This window comes from Mus caroli, unplaced genomic scaffold (genome assembly GCF_978045245.1).
Source record: "Mus caroli unplaced genomic scaffold, Mus_caroli_1 scaffold_4, whole genome shotgun sequence".
Classification (NCBI taxonomy): domain Eukaryota; kingdom Metazoa; phylum Chordata; class Mammalia; order Rodentia; family Muridae; genus Mus; species Mus caroli.
Genome location: NW_028227259.1, coordinates 127,194,327 through 127,220,397, shown reverse-complemented (window position 1 = coordinate 127,220,397; position 26,071 = coordinate 127,194,327). Strand labels below are relative to the sequence as shown.

The window sequence follows — 26,071 nt, the reverse complement described above, 5'->3', positions numbered from 1 at the left end:
TGACGGGATACACAAGTGGATTCTAGGAGGAGGATCCTGGAGCTAGTAGGATGAAATGCAGAGAAAACACCAGCAGGTGTAGAGGCCTGGAGGAGACAAGAATATTCTGTCAATGGAGGTCAGGTTGAGAGGGAATCTGATGGAATCTGAGGAAACAGCTCTTCCGTCCTCCCCAGATGACTCTCCCGGAGCCTTAAGGCAAAACATTGGAGTTTTGGTGCTCACAACATCAGCTTCATTTGAATACCATCACCGGATGAGTCTCTTTGTAACACTGGACCATGTAGTACCCGAGTGACTGACTGCAGTGGGTTTTACATTACAACCTCGTTACAGGAGAGAAAACATACTGTCCAGCATCTTGAGGTACTGTTCAGGTTCACCATGCCCCTTTACGTATGTGCTTTAGTTCTAAGTGCTTTCAACTTGAGAGGCCTTGTCTTCTTCGAAATAGAGCCACCGCAACACGAGGTATTTTGACTTTGTTGGACTTCTGGCTGTCTCCAGAAACCCAGGAAAGGACAATAGTTATAGCCAAAAGGCCAAGTGGCCTCTCAAAATTCCCCTGCATCTATTCTGGTTCTCCCTCTGGGGCAGCTCTTAGATACCATCTTCTGCCAAATAGAGTTTGTTTCTCAGAAGCTGTTCAGAAGTGGGAGGTTAGGAAGAAGAAGAAGAAAAAAAAACAAACCCTGCATCAACAACTACAAAATAACCCTGCAGCAGCCTGAGCACAAAGGGTTTGGGTTCTGAACAAAGGGCTGGGTGAGACTCCAAGGCAAATGCTGACACATCCTCTCTCCAGCTGTGAACCAGGGGTCTGAGGGCTGCAGCAAAGGTCATCTGTCTCCACATCTTTGGGCAGGAAATGCAATTCAATCCTCCCAGTGACTGATCACTTTACAAGATTAATGGAAATGTCTCCAAGGAGGGTCTGTGTTCTGACAGCACAAAAAGGAATCAAACTTCTCCCCTGGCCTCCTCCTCCTCCTCCTCCACCAGGTCAGCTGATTACTGGTCTTTAAAAAGCTCCAAACTTTCCTCCAGGACTTCTGTTCAGGGGGATGCCTTTGATAGGAGAGATCCCGTCTCCAGGGATTGGCCCCAGAGATAGCACCTGAAGGTGGGGGAACTTTGGAAGTTCCTTAGTTTGTACTTCATCTTTCTCAGTAGAACTGCAAAGGGCACGGTAGGCCCTGAAGGGTTAACTGCCGGCCTTCTGGTCCCTCCCTCAGGGATTGTCAACCAGTGGCAAGTGAGCCTGATGAAGTCATGCCTGCCTTTCCCTTTCCATTGGCTAGCGTGCATGTCCATCAACCTCAAGAGGCAAGTTTTGAAAGAATCTTTGAACTTTTATGACTCTCTTCACCGCATTAACCCTTTCCACTCATCTGTGGTTTCCAGGGTCCTTTCCAGTCCTTACACAGGAAGAGGCACACTGGAAAAAAAAAAAAAACAAAAAAACAAAAAAACAAAAAAACAAAAAAACCAACCCAGAGTGCTAAGTAGAACATTAAGCCTTTCTCCAAGAGTCAGTTGTTAAAGAGTTTTGTTTTTTCTTTTTGACTTCAAGCCACAGGACACAGAAGCCTGCAAAACAAAAATAAACAGACGATATCTGAGAACAAATCACTTGGTCTGCTGCTATATTAAAATAAAAGTACACTTTAAATTCCAAAGGTACGGCTGGAGAGATGGCTCAGCGGTTAAGAGCACTGACTGCTCTTCCAGAGGTCCTGAGTCCAATTCCCAGCAACCACATGGTGGCTCACAACCATCTGTCATGAGATCTAATGCTGCTTATGGTGTGTCTAAAGACAGCTACAGTGTACTCGTCATATATATAAAATGAATAAAATATTTATTTTTTTATTTTTAGAAAAGACTTCCTTGAAATTCCAAAAGTAATACAAAATAGGTCAATACTTATTGATAAGATTGGTGAGCCTTGTGCATATAAGGCTTTACAGTTTTATTTTCAATTCATGCCTTCCATACCCTAGCATGCTGTGGATTTAACCCAGAGTCTCTACAACACCCTATTCCTGAGCTAGCCCACTATCCTGGAATTCATTTGAGTAGTTAGCACATGTCCATGGATGCAGAGTTGAAAAGGCACTAGAACCTATAGAATGAAATTAGACCCCTCAGGTCTGCATCAGGTGATATTTATACACACATGTGGTTAACGTTTCACAGTGTACCAAAGAAGAGCTCTCAGTTTCTTCCCGGGTTGCTTTTCTTTATCGTCATGAAGAACAACCCATGTATAGAAAAGATTACCCAATGCATAGAAAAGATTAAGTATGGGTCTATGGATATATCTTCTTTGATTCACCCAAACAGCAATCAAAACAATATTCTGCATCTCATTTTTAAGGATATAATTAAGTCATTTCATATAAACATATATCCTCCCCATTATCCCCCCGCCCCGCCCACCTCTCTCTATTTCTTGTTCAAGATAGGATTTCTCTGTGTAGCACTGCCTATCCTAGAATTCACTATGTAGTCCAGGCTGGCCTCAAACTCACAGAGATCCTGCCTCTGCCTTCAGAGTGCTGGGGTTAAAAGTGTGTGCCAAGCCGGGCAGTAGTGGTGCATGCCTTTAATCCCAGCACCCGGGAAGCAGAGGCAGGTGGATTTCTGAGTTCTAGGACTACAGAGTGAGTTCCAGGTCAGCCAGGGCTACACAGAGAACCGCTGTCTCAGAGAAAAAAAAGTGTGCGCCAACACCACCCAGCTATACTCTTTTTTTATCTTTTTTTTTAATGCTGAAGATCCATCTGAGAGCCCTGGTTTCAGTTTTTGTGTGCTTTTGACAGGTCCCCACTAAGACCAGAGTCTTGTGGGCTCTGGATTCCCACATGTTCTTGGTTCAAGTCCCGTAGCCATAACATCCTTGTGGCCTGTAACTTCTGATCCCGAACTTCTTAAATGCCGAGATTAAAGTATGCTACCATGCCTGGCTTAAGCTTTCTTATATGGTTCTTGACTCTATCCATAGGATATTTACCACCCTTTGTAGGTGTATTGGTAAGATCTCGGCAGGTGAACCAAGCTTTTCCAAGTGGCATCCCACCAGGCTCCCACACTGGGCTGTCACACTCCTGGTAGGCACTGGGAGCAAGTGCTTCAAACCCTAAGGCTCCAAAATTCACACTGTCCCATGTGTTCTTCCATTCAACCTTTGCCTTACTCGTCTTTGCCTCTATGGTCTCTTCATTCATTCTATTAATGTTCTAGGATAGCTGACGATGGAGATGTGAAGCCAATGGGACCCTGACTCATATATAAAGAGCTTGGTAGGCACTGTAAGAGCAATGATGGCAAATACCCTAAGGCCTCGTTTTTATTGTTTGCTTGCTGGCTGCGGCAGTGGGATTGGATCCAGGGTCTTGTATATGATGCCAGTCAAGAGCTGTATCACCTAGCCATACATAACTCTAGCCCATTAATTTTTTACTTTTGAGACATGGTTTCATTATATTGCCCAGGCATGTACTACCATGCCCAGTTTATCTTTGATTTTATTTATGTATTTATGTATTTATTTATTTTGCTCTAAGTGGATTTCAATAGTAGAGTGAGTTCTTGGTACCCATGAGTAGCTGGATTCTAAATGTCTCCCAGGCAGGCTTACAGAGTGGCCAGACTTGTGGGCTCCAGATTCCTCCCAAGTTCTTGGTTCAAATCACGGAGTCATAATTTTGTTGTGGTCAAATAACTTAGCATTTCTCTGAACCTTAGCTATGAAATAGCAAAGATTTAAAGAGATGCCAATAGGAAGGACTTCGTTCAAAGCCCCTGTAAGCTCTTAAGGGCCCGGAGCATGAAACTGGGGTATGGGGTAGTCCCAAGATTCAGGAGACAGAGGCAGGAGGCTCAAGCAAAGTTCTAGACTAAGCCTGGTTTACATGGCAAGTTCCAGGCTACCTAGGGCTAGGAAAGCCAAGAGCTAGAATAACAACATAAGTTTGTTTGCTCCTAGCCCAGAATCCCTGAGTTTCTGAGTACTCCATCCGGGGACAGTCAAGCCCACGGGGTATGTGTGTAAGTGTGTGTAAGCGAAGCTGTCATTTCTGCCTTCTGCCCCCTTGTCTTTGGTCACAGAGTTGCTCAACTGACCTGGGATGATACAACAGACTGTAACACAGGTAGGATCTGACTGAGTCTTTTACAAGGGCGATACAGGAAGACATTATTTCATTTCCAATGAGGCTGGCTTGCGTTAAAAGCTCATCTTTCTCAAAAGAAGCCCCCCTTTCTATTTCTCACCTATTCTCAGCTCCTGGGGGACAATCAGCCCAAAGTTAGAGCTCAAGGGTCTGGCCCTTCCCCCTGTGGCCCAAAATAACCTCCTCCCCCACTCAGAGGGAATGCTTGGAATTCTTTCAACTGAGGACAAAGGCTTTCATCTGCCAATTACTGATAAAGGGAAAATGCAAATATGCTAGAGAAGGTGATCCATCAAGGGCTCAACGTTTATTGAGTGACCACTTAGACCCAGCAGAGGGGTGGGCATTCTGGGGGAGTCAAAGGGGAACAAACACCCAGCAGGCTCATTCTTCTCTCAGGTCTGTGGTTTCCTCCAGGTTTGTAAAGAGACAGGATCAAATCAGGTGACTGATCAACCTCTGCCCACTCTACAAACGTGGCTAACACCAGACTTTTCCCAATGCCAGCCTTTGGGGGAACTCAGAAGCCACGGGGAGCGGAAGGGGGTTGGGGGTGGGGGGAAGGGAGAGACTTCGGGGAGGAAGATGAACAAAAATTTCCAGCATCCTATTTGACAGTTTTGCTTTAATTCTTTAATCCACTGATTCTCAACCCTAGGCCCCTCCTTTATTTCATTCCGAAGCATAAATGAAGTTGGTGGACATTTGAAAGGGCAAGCAGTGTGACTGAGAGCGAGTTGTTTCTGCCTTTCTGAATCCCAGCATCCTCACTTACAAAGCAGAGCAACAAGGCCATAAGACATCCCCTTCAAAAGTATTCTTTCTCACAAGAAGAGCCAGATAAAGTGGTCCACATCCCCATATCATTCCCCCACACACACAATTTCACGCTGGGTATGGAACCCAGGGCCTTAGGCTTGCTAGGCCAAATATCCCAGGATTGCACTACATCACCAGCTGGTCCCTGGTTTTCACAGGGATGGTTAGAAGGGCTGCCCAGGGATGCAGCTGAGCCAACATAGAAGTAGTTTCAGTTTGGTGACAAACTTGGTGTGTGTCGCCTCATCTCTACGTAGATTTCTACCAATAACGTGCATGGGTGGAATTAAAAAAAAATTCAAAGAGCAGATTTGGGGACAGGTGGAAAAAAAGTACAGACCGATAAGGCAGGAAATTCTGACGTCTTAAGGGAGGGTGACGAAGTGTGGTTCACAGCTGATTTCAGGTGGCAAGGCCACTTCCTCCCCGTATCTGTCTGAACCAATGCTGTTGACATTGGGACAAGATAAAAACAGCAGTCACCTAAATTCATAATTTCTTGAATCTGGGTTTCCCCAGGGCGCAAAATGACCTGCTTTAGCTTGTACAGCGAGCTAGCATCACCTGGGAGGTCTCTCAGAACATCCTTGTGATGCTGTCATTAGGCCCTTGCAAGAAAGGAAGAGGCCAGGAGGGAACAAAGTTTAGGGCCAGCATTTCTCTCAACTTAAAGGAATTCCAGGACCACTCAGGGCCAATTCTGGAAGCAGTCACAAGCACTACTTAAAAGACGGAGGAACATTTGGGATCTGCTACTCCAGGCATATTCACAAAGGCTGCCCCCCAACCTTCTCTGCTGAGAAACAATATAGATCTGGCTGTACCCCAGAAAGCCACAAACAACCACCACTTTTCTCTTAAACTGCCACACGAGAGAGGCTTACCTTTTGCCTGCCTGCATTAGAGACGCTGAATCCGATTCTCTATTCTCTCCTGTGTATCGATTTATCTCTTCTCAGCGAGTGTAGAGACTTTTTTTCTTTCTTTTTAAAAGCCCAACTTCTGTTTCAGGGCTGTACTACCGAGGCTATCCGAATGAATGAACCAAAGGCTTTCTTCCGGTCAGCTGCAGTCTAAAAAGGCTGTGGACTGGCTGTATTTCCTGTACCTGTGCGTGTGTCTCCATATTATTATTTCAGCCCCGGGAGTTTAAAAGTTATGCAGTCTGTACAGATACAGTGCTGAGATAATTTCTTTCTGAGCCCCTCAGATGCCTCCTCCATATGGCAGGTTCGCAAATGGATAAGGGTCTGGACAGGCTGGCCCCTCCCCCCAGGCATGCAGTAGAAAAGCAAAACAGAAAAAGAAATCATACATACAAAATACTTTGAATTTAGGTCGCCAGCATAGGTAATGAGAAAAGGTGGGTGAAGGAAGAGAGGGAGAGCCCTGGGTAACCCAAGCAAGAGGGGGCAGGGGCAGAGGTGGGGGGTGCCAGGCCCCGGGGGCTTTCATGCCAGCAGGCTTGGCTAGCATTTCCGCGCCTCCCGCTGAGGCCATCCGTGCAAATCTGCACCTCCCTCCCCACCCCCTCCTCTCTTTCCCTCCCTCCCTGCCCCGCCATCTCTGGGATGCGCCCGCCGCCTGCAACTCAGCCCTCCAAAAGTCAGCTCCCGGGCGGCGGCGGCGCCTGCGTGCAGAGGCGCACTCGTGACCCAACAACAAAACAGCGATGCCAAGGCGCTAACAGCGCCCGGTGCGTCCCAGGCTTCCTTCTGGCCCCACACCTCCTACGACTGCGGTCCCCGACACCCCCAACCCGAGCCCCCCCTTTCCCCAACTAGACTAGCCGCGAGCTCCGAGCGCGATCGGCAACAATGTTTACGTTCCGGGGATTATGACGTCGACGCCTCCCCCCCCACCCACAACTGCTGAAAATGGTTTCCTAGGACTTTGCAAACGGATCTGCTTAAGTGTTGGTGCAAAACTTTGTAGATATCGGCTCTGGCTTGCTGTATTTATTTATTTTTTTGCTTTCTTTTCTTTGGTCTTCCCTCCTTTCCCCCTCCGCCAAAATGCAGGGGGCAGGAGTGTTGACAATTAATTGGTGAACTCTCCTAAAAAAATGGAGGCAGAGAAAGACTCTGGAAGAAGATTGGTGTGTAGCTTTTTTTTTCTCCCCCAAATCTGTATCTGGTATATGATCGATTTATCTATTTATTTTTTTGGTTGTTTCTTGCTGCCTTTTCTTTCCTTTTCTGTATTTTGCAAGAGGACCGGAAAAAAATAATAAATTGCATGCAAAAGGAAGCAAGCAGCTCACTCCTCCAGTCTCTTGTGAGGCTCAGGGTCTCAGACACTTAAGTGGGGAGGAGGCAGCGCCGAAAGGCGTGGAAGGGGCTGAGCGGGCTCGGGGTTCGCCTGGGATCTGGGGGGCAGCGGGGCTCGGTGCTGAGCGGCGGAGGGAGGAGGAAGAAGGATGCGGGGAGTGGTGGGGGAGTCTCCTTAGGAAGTGAGTGTGCGCGCGCGCTCGTGGGGAGATGAGGCAGCTGCTGGTGCGTTTTGGGGTCTCTGATGGAAGCTTTGTGGTGGGCCGGCTGCCTCTCTCCCCCCACACTCTTAACCTCCTCCCCTCCCCTCCTCTTCTTGCACTAGCAGTCGGTCGGCGGGGGCCGTTAGGGTCTCAACCCTTCCGTTTCAGCTTTCCAGCTTTTCTGTAGCTCGGGAGCAGCTCCAGCCTTAGTAATGCCGCCGGCCCCGGGTTCCGGCTTCCCGGGTTGGCCGCCGTGGCCGCCAGGGCTGCTGTTACCGCTGAGCCGGGTGCTACAGCGGCTTCTCTCGGGGCCTACATCTGCCCCGCCAGCTCATACCCGGAGCCCCCTTCAGGGGTTACATAACCAGGCTCCCAGTCGAGTGGGCAAAGCTTAGCACATCACTTGGCGTGGGGGCAGAGGAAAGCCCCCAAATAGCATTTCCATAGCTTCCAAAGATGCAAGGGATTGCTTCGTTTAAGGGCAGTCGGGCCTTGGGGGGTGTGAGCCCCTTTTTCTGCTTTCCAGCATCTTTGGCATTTGCGCAAAGTTGCTCAGATTGCAATGCTGGGGTGCAGTGGGCGCGCGACTCTTGCACCTGTTCTTGGTGGGCCCAGGGTGAGAGGAGACCCCCCAAGTCCTCTCAGTAATGTCCCGGGTTCTCTGGTTGGGTCCCCGCAGCGTGCGATTGACCGCCAGAGATACGACGAGAACGAAGACTTGTCGGACGTGGAGGAAATTGTCAGCGTCCGTGGCTTCAGCCTGGAGGAGAAGCTACGTAGCCAGTTATACCAGGGGGACTTCGTGCATGCCATGGAAGGCAAAGGTGAGGCACCCCCCTCTCCTGGCTGCACTCTGTGCAGAGGGCCAGCGCGCACGTGGGGAGGGAGCTGCCTGTGGCTGGGTTCGTATTTCGCGCCCGCGTCCCCCATTCCAGGGGATCCGGTGACGAAACGAGACTGAGCACCAGGGGTGGGGGTGGGGGGTGGTAAGGGAGGAGGGCAGACAGGAAGAGGGCTGGGCCTGGCGTGGGCCTAGGCCCTGACTTTACCCATCATTAGTACCAGGGTGGTCACTGCCAAGGGACTACTGGACTAAGAGGGACCCAGAGACAGACTTTCGGACTGAGGGAGGGCGTGAGCGCAGCATCTTCACTCTCCCAGGCCAGTTGCGCTCTCTGCGCTGCCAGAGGTGCAGTGTCTGGCAGGAGCCCTTCCAGACATCCCTGGGACCATCAGCATGATGGCCTTAGGCTTGAAGGCCCCCAAACTCCTATCACCTGGGCCCCGCGGATTAGGAACTGGAATTGGGTTTAGGCACTGAAGACGGCAAGGCAGCGCCTTCGGTTGTTAGGGTTACGCCCCTTCGAGCTTTGAGTCTGAGCCTTGGGTCTGCAGCGCCTTTCTCCCTTCGTGGGCCCTGCCCTGCTGGATTGGAGAAGGGACTAAGTGGTTGTTCAGGGCATTATTGCCACTACCCCCTCCTCCCCATGCCGGAAGCCTCTAGCGCTCGCTACAACCTTGACAGTCCGAATTGGGGGAAGCTAGTTTGTATATGTGATAAATTACCTGCGCAGGCCTGGAGCTAAGATCCCAGTTCCTTGGCAGTTTGAATGGAAGATTTAGGCACCTCTCTGGAGACAGGGTCTTTTTCCATGCCCGACATGAGAGCTCTGTATTCTCTGGCCTTTCCGGTGTTAGAAGCAGAAGGTGGACACGCTTCGGTTTTTGAGGGACCTCCTGGTTTTAGGGTTCTCCCTGGCTCTCCTACTGACAGTGTGGCTGAGGTTTTTTCCTTAGATATGTTGGGTGAGACTCCTGTTTGAGGCTTTAGGAGCCCAGAACCTCACGAGGGGGGTCTTCTGTAGACTCTGGACCCAGAACCTATTTTGGCCTGTAGGATTGGCGTTTGGGAGAAGCTCTGGCTTACCCACGCCTTCCTAGGTTGTGTGGACTTTTTTTTTTGTTTTATTTTGTTTTTTGTTTTTTTTTCGAGGCAGGGTTTCTCTGTATAGCCCTGGCTGTCCTGGAACTCACTTTGTAAACCAGGCTGTCCTCGAACTCAGAAATCCACCTGCCTCTGCTTTCTGAGTGCTGGGATTAAAGGTGTGCGCCACTACGCCCGGCTGTGTGTGGACTTTAAAGTTTCCTTTCAATTACTCATTTTCCATTTTGTGTTTTCCCCCATCCCCCTTGGAAACTCCTGTGCTCACAGTGGGCTGACAGCAGGGGGAAGCGCCTCCCTCTTCCAGGTTCTGCTTGAGCGGCTGAGGCCTGAAGTTAGCCTTAGAGGAGACTGTCCCAGGCTTTGCATTTTTTGAAGTTTCTCTTTTGTGTTCACCGCCTCCTGGGGCTCTGATGAAGTTAGGGAGAAGGGGGGTAGTTTTTTCCCTCCTAAGAAATTTCACCCAAAAAGCAGGGTGCCAGCCCCAGCTGCGTTTCTATTTTCTCAGTACAAATGGGATTTTAATTCTTGTCTTTTTCCTCCTCCACTTTACCGGGCCTGGCAAAGCCTATGGGAAAACAATGTGCAAACGCTCCCTCCTAGTGATTTGTCAGGAATCCTCAGGCCAGGATTTGTGTGAGCTGCTTCTCAGGCCCATTTGTGGAAGCTGAAACTGGAGGGTGGGTGGGTGGGTGGGGAGTTGGGGTGTGTGGGTGGACAGGGAAGGAAGGTTACCATCTAGGGAGCTCTAAGGGCATCCTTCAAGCTGCTGTCCTGGCTTCTTTTCAAAGGCAAGGAGAAGGGCCTTTGGAGTTTGCTTGTTAATTCAGATCTGGCCCCAAAACTGTAGGGAGGGAGCTGAAATGCAGAAGAAGGGACCCTTAGCTTCCAACTACAAGCTTCTCAAAGTTATCTGCCTTTAAATCCGGAGGAATCCCCCATTCACTGTGAGCCCCTGGGGATCTGAGCCTCTGGGGTCAGGGCTTTCTTGGCTCTGGGTTTTTTTTTTTTTTTTGTTCTTTCTTCAGAGCCAGTCTCTCTGACCTCCTCCTCCCCCCAAAGGCTGTCCTGGTGAACCGGTTCCCTTGGGTTTAGGCTCCCCAACCCTTCTTTCTCCTTTCTGACCAGCTTGGAAAGGACTGGTGCCCTTGGCACCTTGCATTGGTCACCTGATTTGGGAGAGAAGAGGATATATCCCAGCATCCCACACCTCCATTCTGGGGATAGATGGTTGGGTGGGAGCCACTGGCTTGGGACTTGAGGAAGGAAAGAAATTAGGCAAAGGCTGAGGGTTTAGGAATAGGAGATGGAGGGGGATCTCTACCACGCAAGCTGCTGATAGGATACTGCCTTGTGAAGTTTTCCTTGGGGGGGGGGCTTCCTGAGCTCCGTCCTCACCATTCACTACCTTTCACTAGTGCTTCAACCCTTGTGGTTATCCAGCTGAAGCAAGTATTACGATGGGCTCCAGCAGAATTTCACTATAGGGAGACAACAAAGCTGTGCCCAGTTCCCTAGTTACTTTGGCATCAAATACATAGTTTCCAAGGAAACCGGTTCCCCCCCACCCCCTTCACCATCCAGGATATGACAATAAGATTTTCACTGATGCTCAGCTACAATGAGAACCCTCCACCCCAGTCTCTGTGGGGGATTTTAGGTCCTCCCAGGTAGCATGATTCAATTTTGCTGTCCCTTTCCTACCTCAACTCAGCCTGGGATGTGTTTGTCTGTCCCTGTTTCTCAAGAGCTGGTGAGTTTTCAATCTAAGTCTCCTCCCCAACCCTGGCTGGCCTTGGGCTGTTCATTGACAAGTTGGGACCCGTGGGGCATGCAGGGAATGAGTAGGCAGAGGAGAGGATGGGAGCGCGCAGGATGGCATGGTTTTGCCATATCTATTTTGTTATTTTCCATCTAGCTGGTACCTTCTCTAGTGTATATGCCTCTTGACCGTTTTTTGGGGGGGGAGGGTTCCCCTCACCAGTGGGTTGTGGTTCATTTGTTCCTCAATAACTTAACCAAATTAACTGTTTTTAATTCAAATACCCAAACAGATTTTAACTATGAGTACGTACAGAGAGAAGCTCTCAGGGTTCCCCTGGTTTTTCGGGACAAGGATGGACTAGGGATCAAGTAAGTGCTGGAATTCACCCCTTCTTCCTCCATCTTCCTCCCTATCACAACTCCCAGCTTGGGTTGGGTTCTCCTGCCTTTCTTATGTCACCACTTAGCATTTCCAAGAGAGGAGGACTTTGCCTAAAATCTGGGAACAGCTCCTCTCTGTTCAAGGCCCACTGGAGAAGAAAAGCTGATCTTCTTTCGAGAATTTGGAAATCCTAGGGTATTTAAGCAGTGATGGACTCCCCCACCCACATCTAGTCTATCCTGGTCACTTTAAGCAGTGATGGATCTCCTGCTGCTGGTTTCTAGTCTATTCTGGTCCCATGCAGCAACTTCCTGCTGAGCATTGCTTGAAGCGTGGGTTGTGAAGGGACTGACCATCTTCTGCACCTAGACTAGGGTACCAGGATGCATGTTTTCTGAACATATTCCCAGTGTGGGGGAAATGGGTCTCTTTCTGTGATAGGTGTGTGTTTCCTCTCCTTATCCCCCCTTGCCTCTGTCTTCTATTCTGGCAGAGAACTGCAGAGCTGCCCAGGGTTCTGGGTTGGGGAGAGATGGAGGCAAGCTGGAAGAACAGGTTCCACTCCTTGGTCAGGGATAAGGGGTTTTAGGCTGCCTCCCTCTCTAGCTTCTACTGCTAGGCTTGTTCAGGTACTTCCTACCAGGGTTATGAGATGTTCAGCATCTTCCACACTGGCTGGCCTGGAGCTTGCTGTGTAGACCAGGCTGGCCTTGAACTCATAGAGATCTTCCTGCCTCTTTCTGAGATTAAAGGCATGTGTTACCTGCCTTTTAGCATCTCTGGTTTCTGTCTTGTTTTTGTGTTTTGAGAGCCCGGGCTAGCCTCAGACTTAACTCTGTGGCGGAGGATGACTTTGAACACCTGCTCCTCCTGCCTTCCCTTCCCAAGGGCTGGGGTCATAGGCTTCTGCCACTGTCCATAAAGGCATGACGTGCCCTTGTCTGACTCTGTCTGCACTCATTTATTGTTGAATTTTGTTTGTTTATTTATTTATTTATTTATTTATTTGAGACAGGATTTCTCTGTATAGTCCTGGCTGTCCTGGAACTCACTCTGTAGACCAGGCTGGCCTTGAACTCAGAAATCCGCCTGCCTCTGCCTCCCAAGTGTTGTGACTAAAGGTGTGCACCACCACACCCGGCTCTTTTTTTTTTTTTTTTTTTTTTTTTTTTTTGAGATAGTTTATTGCTTTGTAGCTGAGGCTGGCCCAGAACTCACAATCTACCTGTTTCAGTGTTTCAAAGTATTCCCTTTGAGTATATAGAGAGGAGTTTCTCCCACAGTCCGTATAGCTATATGGAAAATATTTTCTAAAGGGACAGAAACACCCTAAATTAAGGCAGGTGTCTGGTCCCTGACATACCACACTTCAGTTTGTCCTGCAGTAAGTTGACCAGTGATGTCCCATCCTCTTCTGAGGCTCAGCTTGAGTCTTTTATGGTAGGAAACCTACTCTGTGACTCTGGGTGACCTCCCTCGGGATACTTACCTGGTCTACCAGGTTTGCTCTCTGGGTTTCTCTCATGTTCTCAAGCTTAGGACAAGGAACCCCTTTTTTGAAAAATTGACTCAGGGTAGAGTCTAGCACTGTGGTTTTTTTTTTTTTTTTTTTTTTTTTTTTTTTTGTCTGTCTGTCTGTTTATTTTTTTTAACCAAATATCCACACTTCTCTTTTTTTCCAGGATGCCAGACCCTGATTTCACAGTCCGAGACGTCAAACTCCTGGTGGGTAAGTGCCAAGGGCCGGGTAGGAGAAGGGAAGGGAGGTCTTCCCTACCCTCCTGGTTAGACTTCAGCTGCTTTAGGAAAGAATGTGCTCCCTGGAGGAGGGAGGTGGGAGCAGGTGGAGGAGGGAGGTGGGAGCAGTGGAGGAGGGAGGTGGGAGCAGTGGAGGAGGGAGGTGGGAGCAGGTGGAGGAGGGAGGTGGGAGCAGGTGGAGGAGGGAGGTGGGAGCAGTGGAGGAGGGAGGTGGGAGCAGGTGGAGGAGGGAGGTGGGAGCAGGTGTAGGCTGCAACCGCCTGACTCTGGAGAACAGGTTAGATTGCAAAGTCCTGAGAAGTTGGCTCAGAGGGTGTTTGCCAGCACCGTTTTATGAGGTGATTTGGACCCGGTCTCTATCTTGGGTGTCAGTGATGCAATCTCTGATCCCTCCTTTGCGTTTGTTTGTGGGGTTGCTGGGTAAACACTGGGTGCTTCATGACCCCTAAAAGACTTTCATGTGTTCTCAGGATGGGGGGGGGGTTTATGTCTCCTTTTTCCTAGGGGTTCTAGGCAGGCCTAGGGTGTGGCTTGCCCACTCTGTGTTTTAATGGCTTTTAACTCTCTGAGGACTTGCCAACTATGGCTGGTGGCTTAGTACTCTCGACCTTCCCCCACTAGATAGCAGGTGGGGTTTCAGATCGCATAGAAAGTTCTCAATATACCATTCTTTCTGGAAAATCATTTCTTGCCTACATGGTGGGCTGTGGATGTAACTGACAAGACCCTCTTTAGTAAGATGACAGGCAATAAAGATGTTAAGGAAGCTGGCAGTGGTGGCTCACGCCTTTAATCCCAGCACTTGGGAGGCAGAGGCAGCCGGATTTCTGAGTTCGAGGCCAGCCTGGTCTACAGAGTGAGCTCCAGGACAGCCAGGGCTACACAGAGAAACCCTGTCTCGAAAAACCAAAAAAACCAAAAAATCAAAAAAAGATAAGGTTTTCTTGTGTCTGGGAAAACCAAAAAAAAAAAAAAAGAGAGAGAGAGAGAGAGAGCAAGAAAGAAAGAAAGAGAGAGAGAGAAAAAAAGATAAGGACATATCTTTCCAATGATTGGAAAAGCTTTGAAGAAATAAAGCAGGGTGATGGGTAGTGCACTGTAGGGCTGGGCTGTACTTGAGGCATGGTTGTCAGGGAGGAGAGGAGGCATTTGACCTGATACTCAAGTGGTAACAGTCAGCTCTGGGGCTGGAGAGATGGCTCAGTGGCAGAGCTCTTGACACTTTCCCCAAGGACCTGGGTTTGTTTCTCAGCACCCACGTCGGGCTGCTTAAAACCACCTGTAACTCCATTGCCAGTGGATCTGACCTCCCCCACTCCCCCGCCGTTCTGGCCTCTAGAGGCATCAGTAGACACAAACAGAGATGCATAATGAAAACTACTCATTCATTCATTCATTCATTCATTCATCTTTAAAATATCAGCCATGGGGTGGGGGGGGAAATAGTCTAGGCTGTGAGAGGTGAGCAAGGGAGAAGGCCAGGGTGTGAACTTGACGTTTCAACCTTGAATGACAGAGGGGAAAATGATGGCAGGTACCCCAGGGCCAGATCATCAGGGGCTTTGGAGACCCCAAGGGAAATTGGGATTTGGCTCTTTAGTACGAAGGAAGCTTTGTGGAGCTGAAAAGTAGGAGTGAGGGGGAGCCTATGTGATTTGATTATTTGCTTTGTGGGCACTAGCATTTGATTAATTAATTATTAATTATGTGGCACTGGAGGGTAACTCCAGGGTCTCACACGGTAGGCAACTTTTCTACCAACTGTGCTGTGTTACTTGCTCAACACCTTTTTTTTTTAAGATTTATTTATTTCTTATTATATTCTTATTATATGTAAGTACACTGTAGCTGTCTTCAGACACACCAGAAGAGGGCATCAGATCTCATTATGGATGGTTGTGAGCCACCATGTGGTTGTTTGGAAGAGTAGTCAGTGCACTTAACCGCTGAGCCATCTCACCAGTCCCACTTTTTTTTTTTGGGGGGTTTTTTCGAGACAGGGTTTCTCTGTGTAGCCCTGGCTGTCCTGGAACTCACTCTGTAGACCAGGCTGGCCTCGAACTCAGAAATCCACCTGCCTCTGCCTCCCGAGTGCTGGGAGTAAGGGTGTGCGTCACCACGCCCGGCCCACCTTTTCTTTTTTTTTTTTCTTTTTTTTTTTTTTTGGTTTTTCGAGACCGGGTTTCTCTGTGTAGTAGCCCTGGCTGTCCTGGAACTCACTTTGTAGACCAGACTGGCCTCGAACTCAGAAATCTGCCTGCCTCTGCCTCCTGAGTGCTGGGATTAAAGGCGTACGCCACCACGCCCGGCCCACCTTTTCTTTTTAAGTAGAAAGAAAACTCATATAACATAACCTCCCTATTTAAAGTGTCTGGCTCAGTGGGGGTTTTTAAATTTTCATTTAGTTCCCCGTTACTACCCCACACAAACCCTTCCTTTGCCCCCCTTGTCCACGTCCTTCGTTTTCTTTATATCAAAAGGCCATGTTTTGTTTATCTGCTTATCATCTGGTGGACATTTTGGTCGTCTCCACCCTTTTACTGTTAGGAATAACACAGTGAGTGTTTCTTGTGCAAATTTTCACAAGCATTCATTTCTCTTGAGTCTTAAGGCGTCTTCGTCATGTTTTCTGTTGCTGTGACAGATGACCAGTCACTGAAGTGACTTACAAAGAAGAGGTTAGTTTTGGCTCACGGTTTTGGGGGACTGGCAAGTTAAAGAGTCTAGTGTGTGGGCGTCTGTTTAATATGTACTGCTTCGACTCAGGGTGGAAAGAGAAAGACCACGAAGATGCGTGGAGAACATAAGGAACGTCTTGCCATATTGCAACTTGATATGATGGTAACTAATTCAGTCCCAGGAGACAAGAATCCATTCCTAAGGGGTCTAGCCTCAAGCCCTAAATACCTTCCCGTGGACCCCACCTCCTAGCTTCTATATTGAGAAACTGAGGTTCTAAACATGTGGACTTGAGGAAGATCTTCACATAACAGCATGAGGTGACCGTTAGCTACCGACCTGTTCCTCAGCAAGCCCTGATCAGTCAGCTCTGGACGATGGCTCAGTTGTACTCCTCCTTCACACTCGGGCTTGCTGGTATGGTTTGGTTTTGGGTTTTGCTTTTGGCACTGAGTATCTTCTTGTTTGTTTTGTTTCTTGGGCTTTTGTGTTTTGTTTGTTTGTTTGTTTTGAGACAGGGTTTCTCTGTGTAGCCTTGGCTGTCCTGGAACTCGCTCTGTAGACCAGGCTGGCCTCGAATTCAGAAATCTGCCTGCCTCTGCCTCCGGAGTGCTGGGATTAAAGGCTTGCGCCACCACCGCCCTGCTTGTGTTTCTTTTTGTTTAGAGCAAGGTTTCATTATAAGGTCCAGGCTGGTCTAGAACTTGCCACTCTCCCGCCTCAGCCTTATTTTACACTCCATCTGTGTTTTTGATGAGGACCATGCTGGTGGGTATTTAAGTGACTCGATTAGAATTTATGAAAAGCCATACCTGTGGAATATGCAGGCAGCTGGCGAGTGGCATGTCAGACAACGTGGCCAGAATAATTGCCACTATTGCTCTTTTAGGTTTTCAAGACAAGGTCTTGCTGTGTAATGAGGCTGGTCTTGAGTTTACAGTGTTCTGGCTTCCTGGTTGAGATTGTAGATGTTGCTTTAGGGTTTCTCTGTGTAGCCCTGGGTGTCCTGGAACTCTGTAGACCAGCCTGGACTCAACCACTTAGAGCTCCAGCTGCCTGTGCCTCCTGGGTGCTAGGGTTAATGGCAGTGGCACCACCACCTGGCTCTTAGCTTTCTTAAGCAATGTTTCTTTCCTGGACTTGCTGATGAACTCTTCAAGCCTTTTCCAGATGCAGTGTGCATCCCGACGATGGCCTCTCCTTTCACTTGGACCTCATGGTTCTCACGGGTCCCATTAGATGATGGTCCCAACATTGTTGCCAGATGAGAACTATGTATTGACCAGGAAAGCAGGGCTGGCTCTCTTCCCATTTTTCTAGTCATGATGTAAATGCTTCAGGGAGGTTTGGGGAGCTTGGGCACTGAGTTGGTGGCTGCAGCATTCCTGGGTTATGACAGTTGTTCCTTGTTGCCTCAGTTCACACAGATTTCTGGAGAGCAGTGAACAGTGCATTTGTCATAAAGGACAGAGGTGACAAACGTTAAGTCAGGCTGGCTTAAGCCAAACAGAATAGTTTGACTTGTGTAACATATCCAGAGTGTAACCTGCCGCTTGTATAGACCTTGGTGGTCTAAAATTATCCCAAGAGGAAATTATCTCAGGAGTCTCCTCTTGCCTCCGGCTTGGCTTGGCCTGTGCCTTATCTGTGGAGCCATCTCCTGGCCCTACCTTTTCTTTTCTTCTGTTTCTTTTCCCTTCCTCTTTCTGACTTGTTTTTGGCAGTTGCCTTGCTTCTGAATGTAAAAATAGAATTGGGAGCCCCAGGCTGACACTGTGCTACCACAAAGTCCTCCTTCCTGACAGCCCTGTCCCCCTTATGTCTCTGGGATGCCGATCCTGAAGCCAGTTGTTGGGGACAGTGAGCCCCAGGGGGCTGACTGTCCATGGGGACAGAGAGTGAGGAAACAGCAGTTCTCCTGGGTTTCCCAGTGACAGAGACATACTCCAAACATTAACTCACATTCTGCTAGGTAGTGAACAGTGCTGGGGTGGCTGACCCACCAAATTCAGAAGGGGTGTTGTTGAGGTAATGGCTCAGCAGGTAAGCAGTTCTATGAAAGCATGAAGACTCGAGGTTGGATCACCGTGCAGGCGTGGAACCTATCTGCAATCCCAGCACTCAGGTGTTAGGATCTGTGGGATACACTAACCAAATTAGTGAACTCTGGATTCAAGTGAGACCCTACTTCTCTACATATGGTGTGGAGTGACTAAGGTAGACACTGGATATCAACCTGTGAAATACACACACACACACACACACTCACACACACACACTCACATGTAAAAAGGAAAAGGATCGGGGGAGGCATGCCCAGCTGTTCCGGCTACAATTCTGGCTGTAGATCCTCTGCTGATTTAAAATCCAGCTTTTGTCTCCTGGCCATCTGTTCCTCACCAGTGCCCTGTCTTTCATTTGGTTTCTTTCTTTCTTTCTTTCTCTCTTTCTTTCTTTCTTTCTTTCTTTCTTTCTTTCTTTCTTTCTTTCTTTCTTTCTTTTTTTGTTTTTTGTTTTTGTTTTTTTGTTTTTTGAGACAGGGTTTCTCTGTGTAGCCCTGGCTGTCCTGGAACTCACTTTGTAGACCAGGCTGGCCTCGAACTCAGAAATCCGCCTGCCTCTGCCTCCCAAGTTCTGGGATTAAAGGCGAGCGAGCGCCACCGCTGCCTGGCTTTCTGTCTTTCGTTTGTATAAACAGATCTTAGCCTGTTTTCCAGCCTGGTCTTTAACTCCTGGGCTCAAGTACTCTTCCTTCTTTAGCTTTCTAAGTTGCTATGTCTGTAAGCCTGTGTCATAGTCTGCAGCAACCTGCCTTTAAAAATAAAAATGAGATCATTTCCATTTCTATATTCTGTCTAGAAAACTAAATAGTGTTGACTGAGTGTGAGTATGTATGTGTAACCCAAACATATCATGGAGACCAGCACCCCAGATTCTCTCTTGCCTGTTACATTATGTTTGTGGAATCATACTGGATAGCCTCTTGATTTTATCTTCTTTTAAGATTTATTTATTTATTTATTTATTTATTTTTTTGGTTTTTCGAGACAGGGTTTCTCTGTGTAGTCCTGGCTGTCCTGGCACTCACTTTGTAGACCAGGCTGGCCTCGAACTCAGAAATCCGCCTGCCTCTGCCTCCCGAGTGCTGGGATTAAAGGCGTGCGCCACCACGCCCGGCTTTATTTATTTTTTGTAATGAATACACGGTCATTGACTTCAGACTTACCAGAAGAGGGTGTCAGACTGCATTACAGGTGGTTGTGAGCCACCATGTGGTTGCTGGGAATTGAACTCAGGACATCTAAAAGAGCAGTCTGTGCTCTTAACCACTGAGCCATCTCTCCAGCCCCGGTCTTCTTTTATTTATTCATCTTTGTACTTAGGCAGTCCACAGTATTTATTGTGTATGAGCATAGATTTATTTCACTGCTGTATAGGTTTCCATTCAGTGACTATCTCACAGGTGATGGACTTATGTCGCTCTGACTAGGTAACTTTTTTAATAGGGCTTGCTACATAATAGTCTTTCTAAGTTTTTGTCCTTTTTATTATTTCAGATACACTCATTACTTATTTACTTTGATTGGGGGGGCGGTGGTAGGGCTGGTTAGAGAGTGCCCAGGGGAACATGTGTAGGTCCGAGGATAATTTGCAGGAATCAGTTCTCTCCTTCCACCATGTGAGTACTGGAGAGGGAGCTCGGGTCTTTAAGCTTGGTAACAAGCTTCTTCCCCAAAGCCCCCTTACCGGCCTGGTTTTCTTTTGTTTTGTTTTTGAGACAACATCACACTTTGTATCCAGGTTGGCCTTCAGCTTTAGTATTTAGTAGTTCAGACTGGCTTTGAGCTCTGGGTGATCCTCCTGCCTCAGCCTAAGTGCTGAGACCACTGGACAGGGTCACCATGTCTAGCTCTTTCATTCTTTTTCAAGAATGCTTTGGTTTGTCGCTCTTTGCCTTTCTATATCAGTTCTTTTATTTTGCACGTGAGGATCAACCCAGGGCCTCATCATGCTGCAAAAACATTTGATCTTCGCGCTGTTCTTACCCCGGCTCTCTATATGATATTCAGAATCATCTTGCTGATATTTTTGCAAAAGCTGAGGTTGGGTGTACCGATGCACATCCTATAATCCTACCACTGTAGGAGACTGTGGCAGGAGGTAGGAGGATTCAAAGTTCCAGGTCAGCTTAAGCCACCTAACGAAACAGTTGTATTCGGGGAGTGGTAGCTATGCCTTTAATCCCCAGTTCTTGGGAAGCAGAGGCAGGCAGATCTCTGTGAGTTTGAGACAACCCTGGTCTACAGAATGAGTTCCAGGCCAGCCAGGGCTTCAAACACAAAAAGAAACAAATTGACAAATAAATATAGGAAAAAAGACGACTTGTAAGAAGATTGGGGGCTGGAGAGATTGGCTTTTTGCTCTTACGAGGACCTGGGTTTGGTTCCTCGCACCTACTTGGGAGCTCCCCACCATTCACAACTCTGGTTCCAGAGGATCAGGGGTTCTTTTTATTATCCAGGGCTCCAGACACATTTGTGGTATACATACATATGTATAGGCAAGATACAACCTAAAAGAAAGGAAATAAACCTAAAAGTTTTTTAAAATAAAAAAATGTGAGAAACTGACTTTTTTTTTTTTTTTTCCTTCGAGACAGGGTTTCTCTGTGTAGCCCTGGCTGTCCTGGAACTCACTCTGTAGACCAGGCTGGCCTCGAACTCAGAAATCCGCCTGCCTCTGCCTCCCGAGTGCTGGGATTAAAGGCGTGCGCCACCATGCCCAGCAACTTTTTTTTTTTTTTTTTTTTTTGGTTTTTCGAGACAGGGTTTCTCTGTGTAGCCCTGGCTGTCCTGGCACTCACTTTGTAGACCAGGCTGGCCTCGAACTCAGAAATCCGCCTGCCTCTGCCTCCCAAGTGCTGGGATTAAAGGCGTGCGCCACCACGCCCGGCTAACTTTTTTTTTTTTAAAGATTTATTTATTTCATGTATGTGAGTACACTGTAGCTGTCTTCAGACACACCAGAAGAGGGCACCAGATCCCATTACAGATGGTTGTGAGCCACCATGTAGTGGCTGGGAATTGAACTGTAGATAGCTACAGTGTATGTATATAAATAAAATAAATAAATATTAAAAAAAAGAGAGAGAGAGAGACAGACATGTCAATCACACTCAGGAAGTTAACACAGATACTAATATGTAGTGAGCAATTTCCCATTTGTTCCCAAATCTTTTTTATTGCTCTTCTTTTCTTTCTTTGATTCTGACATACGGTTAAGGCTCAAACATTGCCTTTACAATTATTTGTTAGTATCTATGGGGGATTTATCCTATAAGTCCTCAGTGGTACTAAAATCTGAAGATGCTTAAATCTGCATATATATATATATATATATATATATATATACACACACACACACACACACACGATGGCATGGCATTTATAGCTAATCTGCTTATCTTTTCATGGAGTTTGAAGCTCCCCTGGGATAGTAATACATCTCCTAATACAATGTTAGTTTCATATAAGGAATTATCATGATGTATCTGCTGCAATGTAATGTACTGACAGGAAAATGAGTCTGAACACATTCTATATAGACACATTTAGTTTCCTTGAGGTTTTTTTTTCCTGAGGAGTCCAACATAGGGCCCCAAGTGCTAGCAAGCTGTATCCTTAGCCCTGAAATGCAAGTGTGAGATAGGTTATCTCTATGAAGTCCAGGCTGGCTTTGAACTCTTGAACTAGCCAGGCTCTCTCCTGGTTGCTGAGATTATAGGTATGAAGTATTATCCCACCATGACTAGTCAGAATTTTTTGTTTTTTTTTTTTCCTGAAATATTTTCAATCTGAGATTGGTTGAATCTGCTAATAGGAACCTATGGTTGTTATCAAAAGTGTATCAATCTTTTTCTACAGATAGTTTGAGTCCTAGGGATTTTCAACCTGTCTGGTTTCAGCTAGGGATACATTCAGAGAAGATGACCACTGTGGGACCTAGGATTTTATGTGGCCTATAGGGTCTCCTGGGTTACATTTAGTCTTTGGGAATTCAGGGAGTAAAGGGGTCAGAAGTGAGAATGACAGAGATTGGCGGACCGTATATGACCTTGGACTCAGAGATCCCCCTGTACTGGCTTTAAAGGTATTCCATGCTGCACCTGGCTTTCTCGTCCCTCACCCCCAGAAGATCCTTTAAGTCTCAGGAAAGGGATGTTGGAGAGGTGAGATTTCCCCCTGTGCCTGTGTTAGCGGTCTCTCTAAAGAGATATTGGAGCCAAAAAGTCACAAGCATTGTTTCTCTATTCATTGATCTAACTATAATGATAACCTCTTGTCTCCCCGAGTTCTAGCTAGGATAATAGCTGCCTACTTCTGCCTCAGGTCTGGCTCTGTGCTGAGTGGTTTAGGCTGGCTTGGGAGATGTGGGCTCCGTTCTCACTGGGCTGAGTTTAGGGGGAAAGGCTACAGATTCTCATAACTTGGACATCTGAGGTGACTCAGTTGTCCTCAGATCCTTTTGTGTGTTTGTGTATGCGTATGTGTGCACCAATGTGTACGTATGTGTGAGGGTACAGGCTCCGTGAGTATATGAAGGTCAGAGGAGGAGGATGGGAGTTTTGCTCTATAGCTTCCCATGTTTCATTTATTTATGCTGTACTTGATTCTTCAAAAATAACACTCATTCATTCATTCATTCATTCATTGTATGTGTGTGAGTGTGAGCCTTGGCAAAAAGTGTTGCGATCAGGAGACAAATTTTCTTTGTTCTCTCTCTGAACCATGGGAGCGAGACCTGATGATCAAACCCAGTCACCAGGCATGGCAGCAAGCTCCTTCACCGAAGGAGCCATGTCGCTGGTCCTCCATTTTCTTTCCAAGCCTTTGTCGCTCACTGAGCCTGGAGCTCACCAGTTAACTAGACTGGCTCCTATCAAGCTCCCCAGTCCCCTACCCCCACCCCAAATGTCCTGTTTACAAGTTGGGTTTACAGTCCAAGCCTCCCTGGCTTTTCCCAGGCTAAAGCTGGCTCCTTGTGTCTGAGTAGCTACATGTTACCCACCGAGCTATCTCTTCGGCCCTACCTTTTACTTATTTTTAAATTAATTAACTTGCTGATTTGAGATAGGGTTTCACATAGCCCAGGCCTTGAACTCACTGAGTAGCAGAGATGATTTTGAACTCATTGATCCCCCTGACTTTTTTTTTAAGATTTATTTATTTACTTTATGTAAATGAGCATTCTAAAGGCGTGTACTCTGCATGCTAGAAGAGGGCACCAGAACTCATTATACATGGTTTTGAGCCGCTATGTATGTGGTGTTGGGATTGAATTCAGGATCTCTGGAAAAGCAGCTGGTGCTTTCTTAACTGCTAAGCCATCTCTCCATCTCCTCTTCCTATCTATTGTCTGTCTGTCTGTCTATCTATTGTTTTTTTTGAGATAGTGTTTCTCTATGTAGCCCTGACTGTCCTGGAACTGACTCTGTAGATTAGGCTGGTCTGGAACTCAGAGAGCCATCTGCCTGCCTCTCCTCCTGCATGCTGGGATTAAAGGCATGTGCCTCCACCACCATCTATCTTCCTTCCTTCCTTCCTTCCTTCCTTCCTTCCTTCCTTCCTTTCTCTCTTTCTTTCTTTCTTTCTTTCTTTCTTTCTTTCTTTCTTTCTTTCTTTCTTTCTTTCTTTCTTTCTTTCTCTCTTTCTTCCTTTCTTTCTTGATACAGATCTTACTGTATATTTCAGGCTGGCCTCAAACTCTGCATCCTCTTGCCTTTCGTCTCTTGATTGCTGGAATTGTGAACTTGTACATCATGCTTTGGTTAGACCCTCCAAAGCTTTGTTTAAAATTGTAGACTTTGGGTCTGGTAAGATGGTTTAGTGTGTAAGGCAATTATTGCCAAGCCTAATGACCTGAGTTCAACCCCTAGGACCCACTTGGCATAGACACACATGCACGTGCACACACACAGACACACACAGGAAGGTACAAACACATGTACAAGTGTGCACACACATATTAAACATGATAAGAATTTTTAAATACAGACTTTTATTTGTTTGTTAGTTATTTTATTATCTGACATGCTGGGGATGGAACCTGAGATCATTTGATACCATTCATAGGATTCACTGCCAGCAGCATCTTTTCCAGTTTTAATCTGGGAAAAGGTTCTTAGCCTCTCCCTGGTCCCACTTCCACAGTTTGTAAATGAGCACCGAGGACTGGCTCTCTGCCCGTCGAGTTGCTCAGATGGTCTATGGCCATCTGTTTCGGATGCGGGCTTTGATTTCAGCGCTTAGAAGACAAGGCTTTTGTTCCATTCCAGAGGAAAAGTGACTCGGGTGTGGGTGTAGACAATGTTTGGTGCTAGCTCCATTAAATTTGAGCACAGGACAGAAGTCAAGATAAGGACAAGCAGTGTGGGGAGACCCAGCTGTCCAGGACAGAAATGCAGGCCAGGGAGGGCATGAAGGCAGGAGCATTAAGAATTGTGATCCCAAGAAAAATTGCGATTTCCGATTTTTTCCCCAGTATGTTTTCTTCACCCATCTCACAGATTTGCTATGAAGTTAAATCCCTAATCACTGTCAAATTCAAGGGAAACTACACACACTCTCCGAATGTTTCTTCCCACTAGGAATTCCTGTCCTTCAGGGGTTGCCCCTTAAATAATAAACACAAGTGTTTAGGTAGCGATACAAGCACTGTAAGCGGAATATAAGAGTCCACAGTGCTTTTACTGTATCAGCGCTCCTGAGCATCACTGCCTAGCAACAGCACACTGTAGGGTACCAGTCCTTCAGCTTCGTGATCACAGGGCTGAGTGGGAGCCTGGGCTGGCTGTTGTTGCCTTCCAGAAGTATCAGATTGCCTGGGAACAGATCAAAACTTAGAATACAAAGTATGTTTTTTTTTTTTTTTCAATGTGTTGTTTGCACTGCCATCCAGTAAAATAGTCTTAAGTCTAGTCACTGTCAAGTTTCAGACCTTCTTTAATAGCCTTATCTACCACTGACAGAGGGATGCTATTACGTGTGTAGGGCCTCTCCTATCTTTTCTTTTTCCTGGTTTTGGGAACTGAACCCAGTACCTTAAACTTGCTGGGCAAGCCGTCTACCCCTGAACTGTATACCTCTCCTCATGTCTGTTTTATAGATGCCAAAACCCAGGCTCAGGCCTGGCTGTATCTAGGTGCCAAGCATGCGAGTTAGTGTGTGCAAACCCTAGCGTAACCATATGAGAAAACACCCGAGGCCTCAGAGTAGTTTGTTCCTGATCAAGCAGCCAACAAGTAAAAGGCCCAAGACTGTGCTCGAACCTTCCTGAACACAGAGGGTTTTTGTTTCAATTTTTACCCTTTAAGCCCAGGATAGCCTTGAATTTGTAGTGGTCCTCCTTCCCCGGGTTCTGAAGTGCAGAGATTGCTCTCCTATGGTCTGTTTTTATAACCTCTGCACAAGTGTTGTTGCTGGCTCCCAGAAACTTCCTTGTTGTTTCCTCTGATTTCCTTGACTGGTTGCATTTAGACTGGGTTTGTCTGTCTGGTTTGTATCTTTTCTTTCTTTTTAGCCTTTTAAATTTTATATGTTTGTGTGTATGCGTTTGGGTATATGGAGGTCAGAGCAAAATTCTCTCTCTTATGTGGTGGATTCATTCCAAGGATCAAACTCGGATTGTCTGGTTTGGCGGCAAATGCCTTTGTCCGTTGAGCTGTCTGGCCTGCCTTGGAATTATGTCTTTGGCGTGGTGTCCAGAAAGGCAAGGATCTTGAGGCAGGGGAACAGTCCTGGAGAACGTTTGCAGAGGTTTCAGGATGAGTGCACAGAAGAGTGTGGATTTACCTTACTTCACAGCTGACGAGATCTATGGAGACCTGTCCCGAGTCACACAGTATTGCCCTGGCCTCATTTCCTACACTCTTCAGTTTGGAGCAGGGTCTTTCTGGGGGCCCCACTATTGGGCTTTTACCAAGTGCTTTTGATAATTCTATCAGGGCAAGTGGGGTGTTCCCTAGTATTCCCATTTTACAGATAGATGAGAAACCCGAGGCCCAAAGAGGTTTGGGG

General features: G+C 47.2%; 1 protein-coding gene across 3 annotated transcripts in view; it reads left to right on the top strand.

Annotated features, from left to right (window-relative positions):
* The first annotated feature begins 6,636 nt into the window (after positions 1-6,636).
* The window catches only part of Kdm2b (lysine demethylase 2B), a 118,560-nt gene continuing 99,125 nt past the window's right edge, over positions 6,637-26,071 (top strand). Inside the window, exons 1-4 of one of the 3 annotated variants that reach the window (XM_021162211.3) lie at positions 6,637-7,095; positions 8,150-8,294; positions 11,467-11,545; positions 13,241-13,287. In XM_021162211.3, the coding sequence (XP_021017870.1) occupies positions 7,063-7,095; positions 8,150-8,294; positions 11,467-11,545; positions 13,241-13,287 (304 nt within the window). In that variant the 5' untranslated portion in view covers positions 6,637-7,062. Of the gene's footprint in view, positions 7,096-7,464; positions 7,493-7,642; positions 8,295-11,466; positions 11,546-13,240; positions 13,288-26,071 lie in introns of those variants that run through there. The other 2 variants (XM_021162212.3, XM_029477473.2) reach the window with 2 other exon arrangements.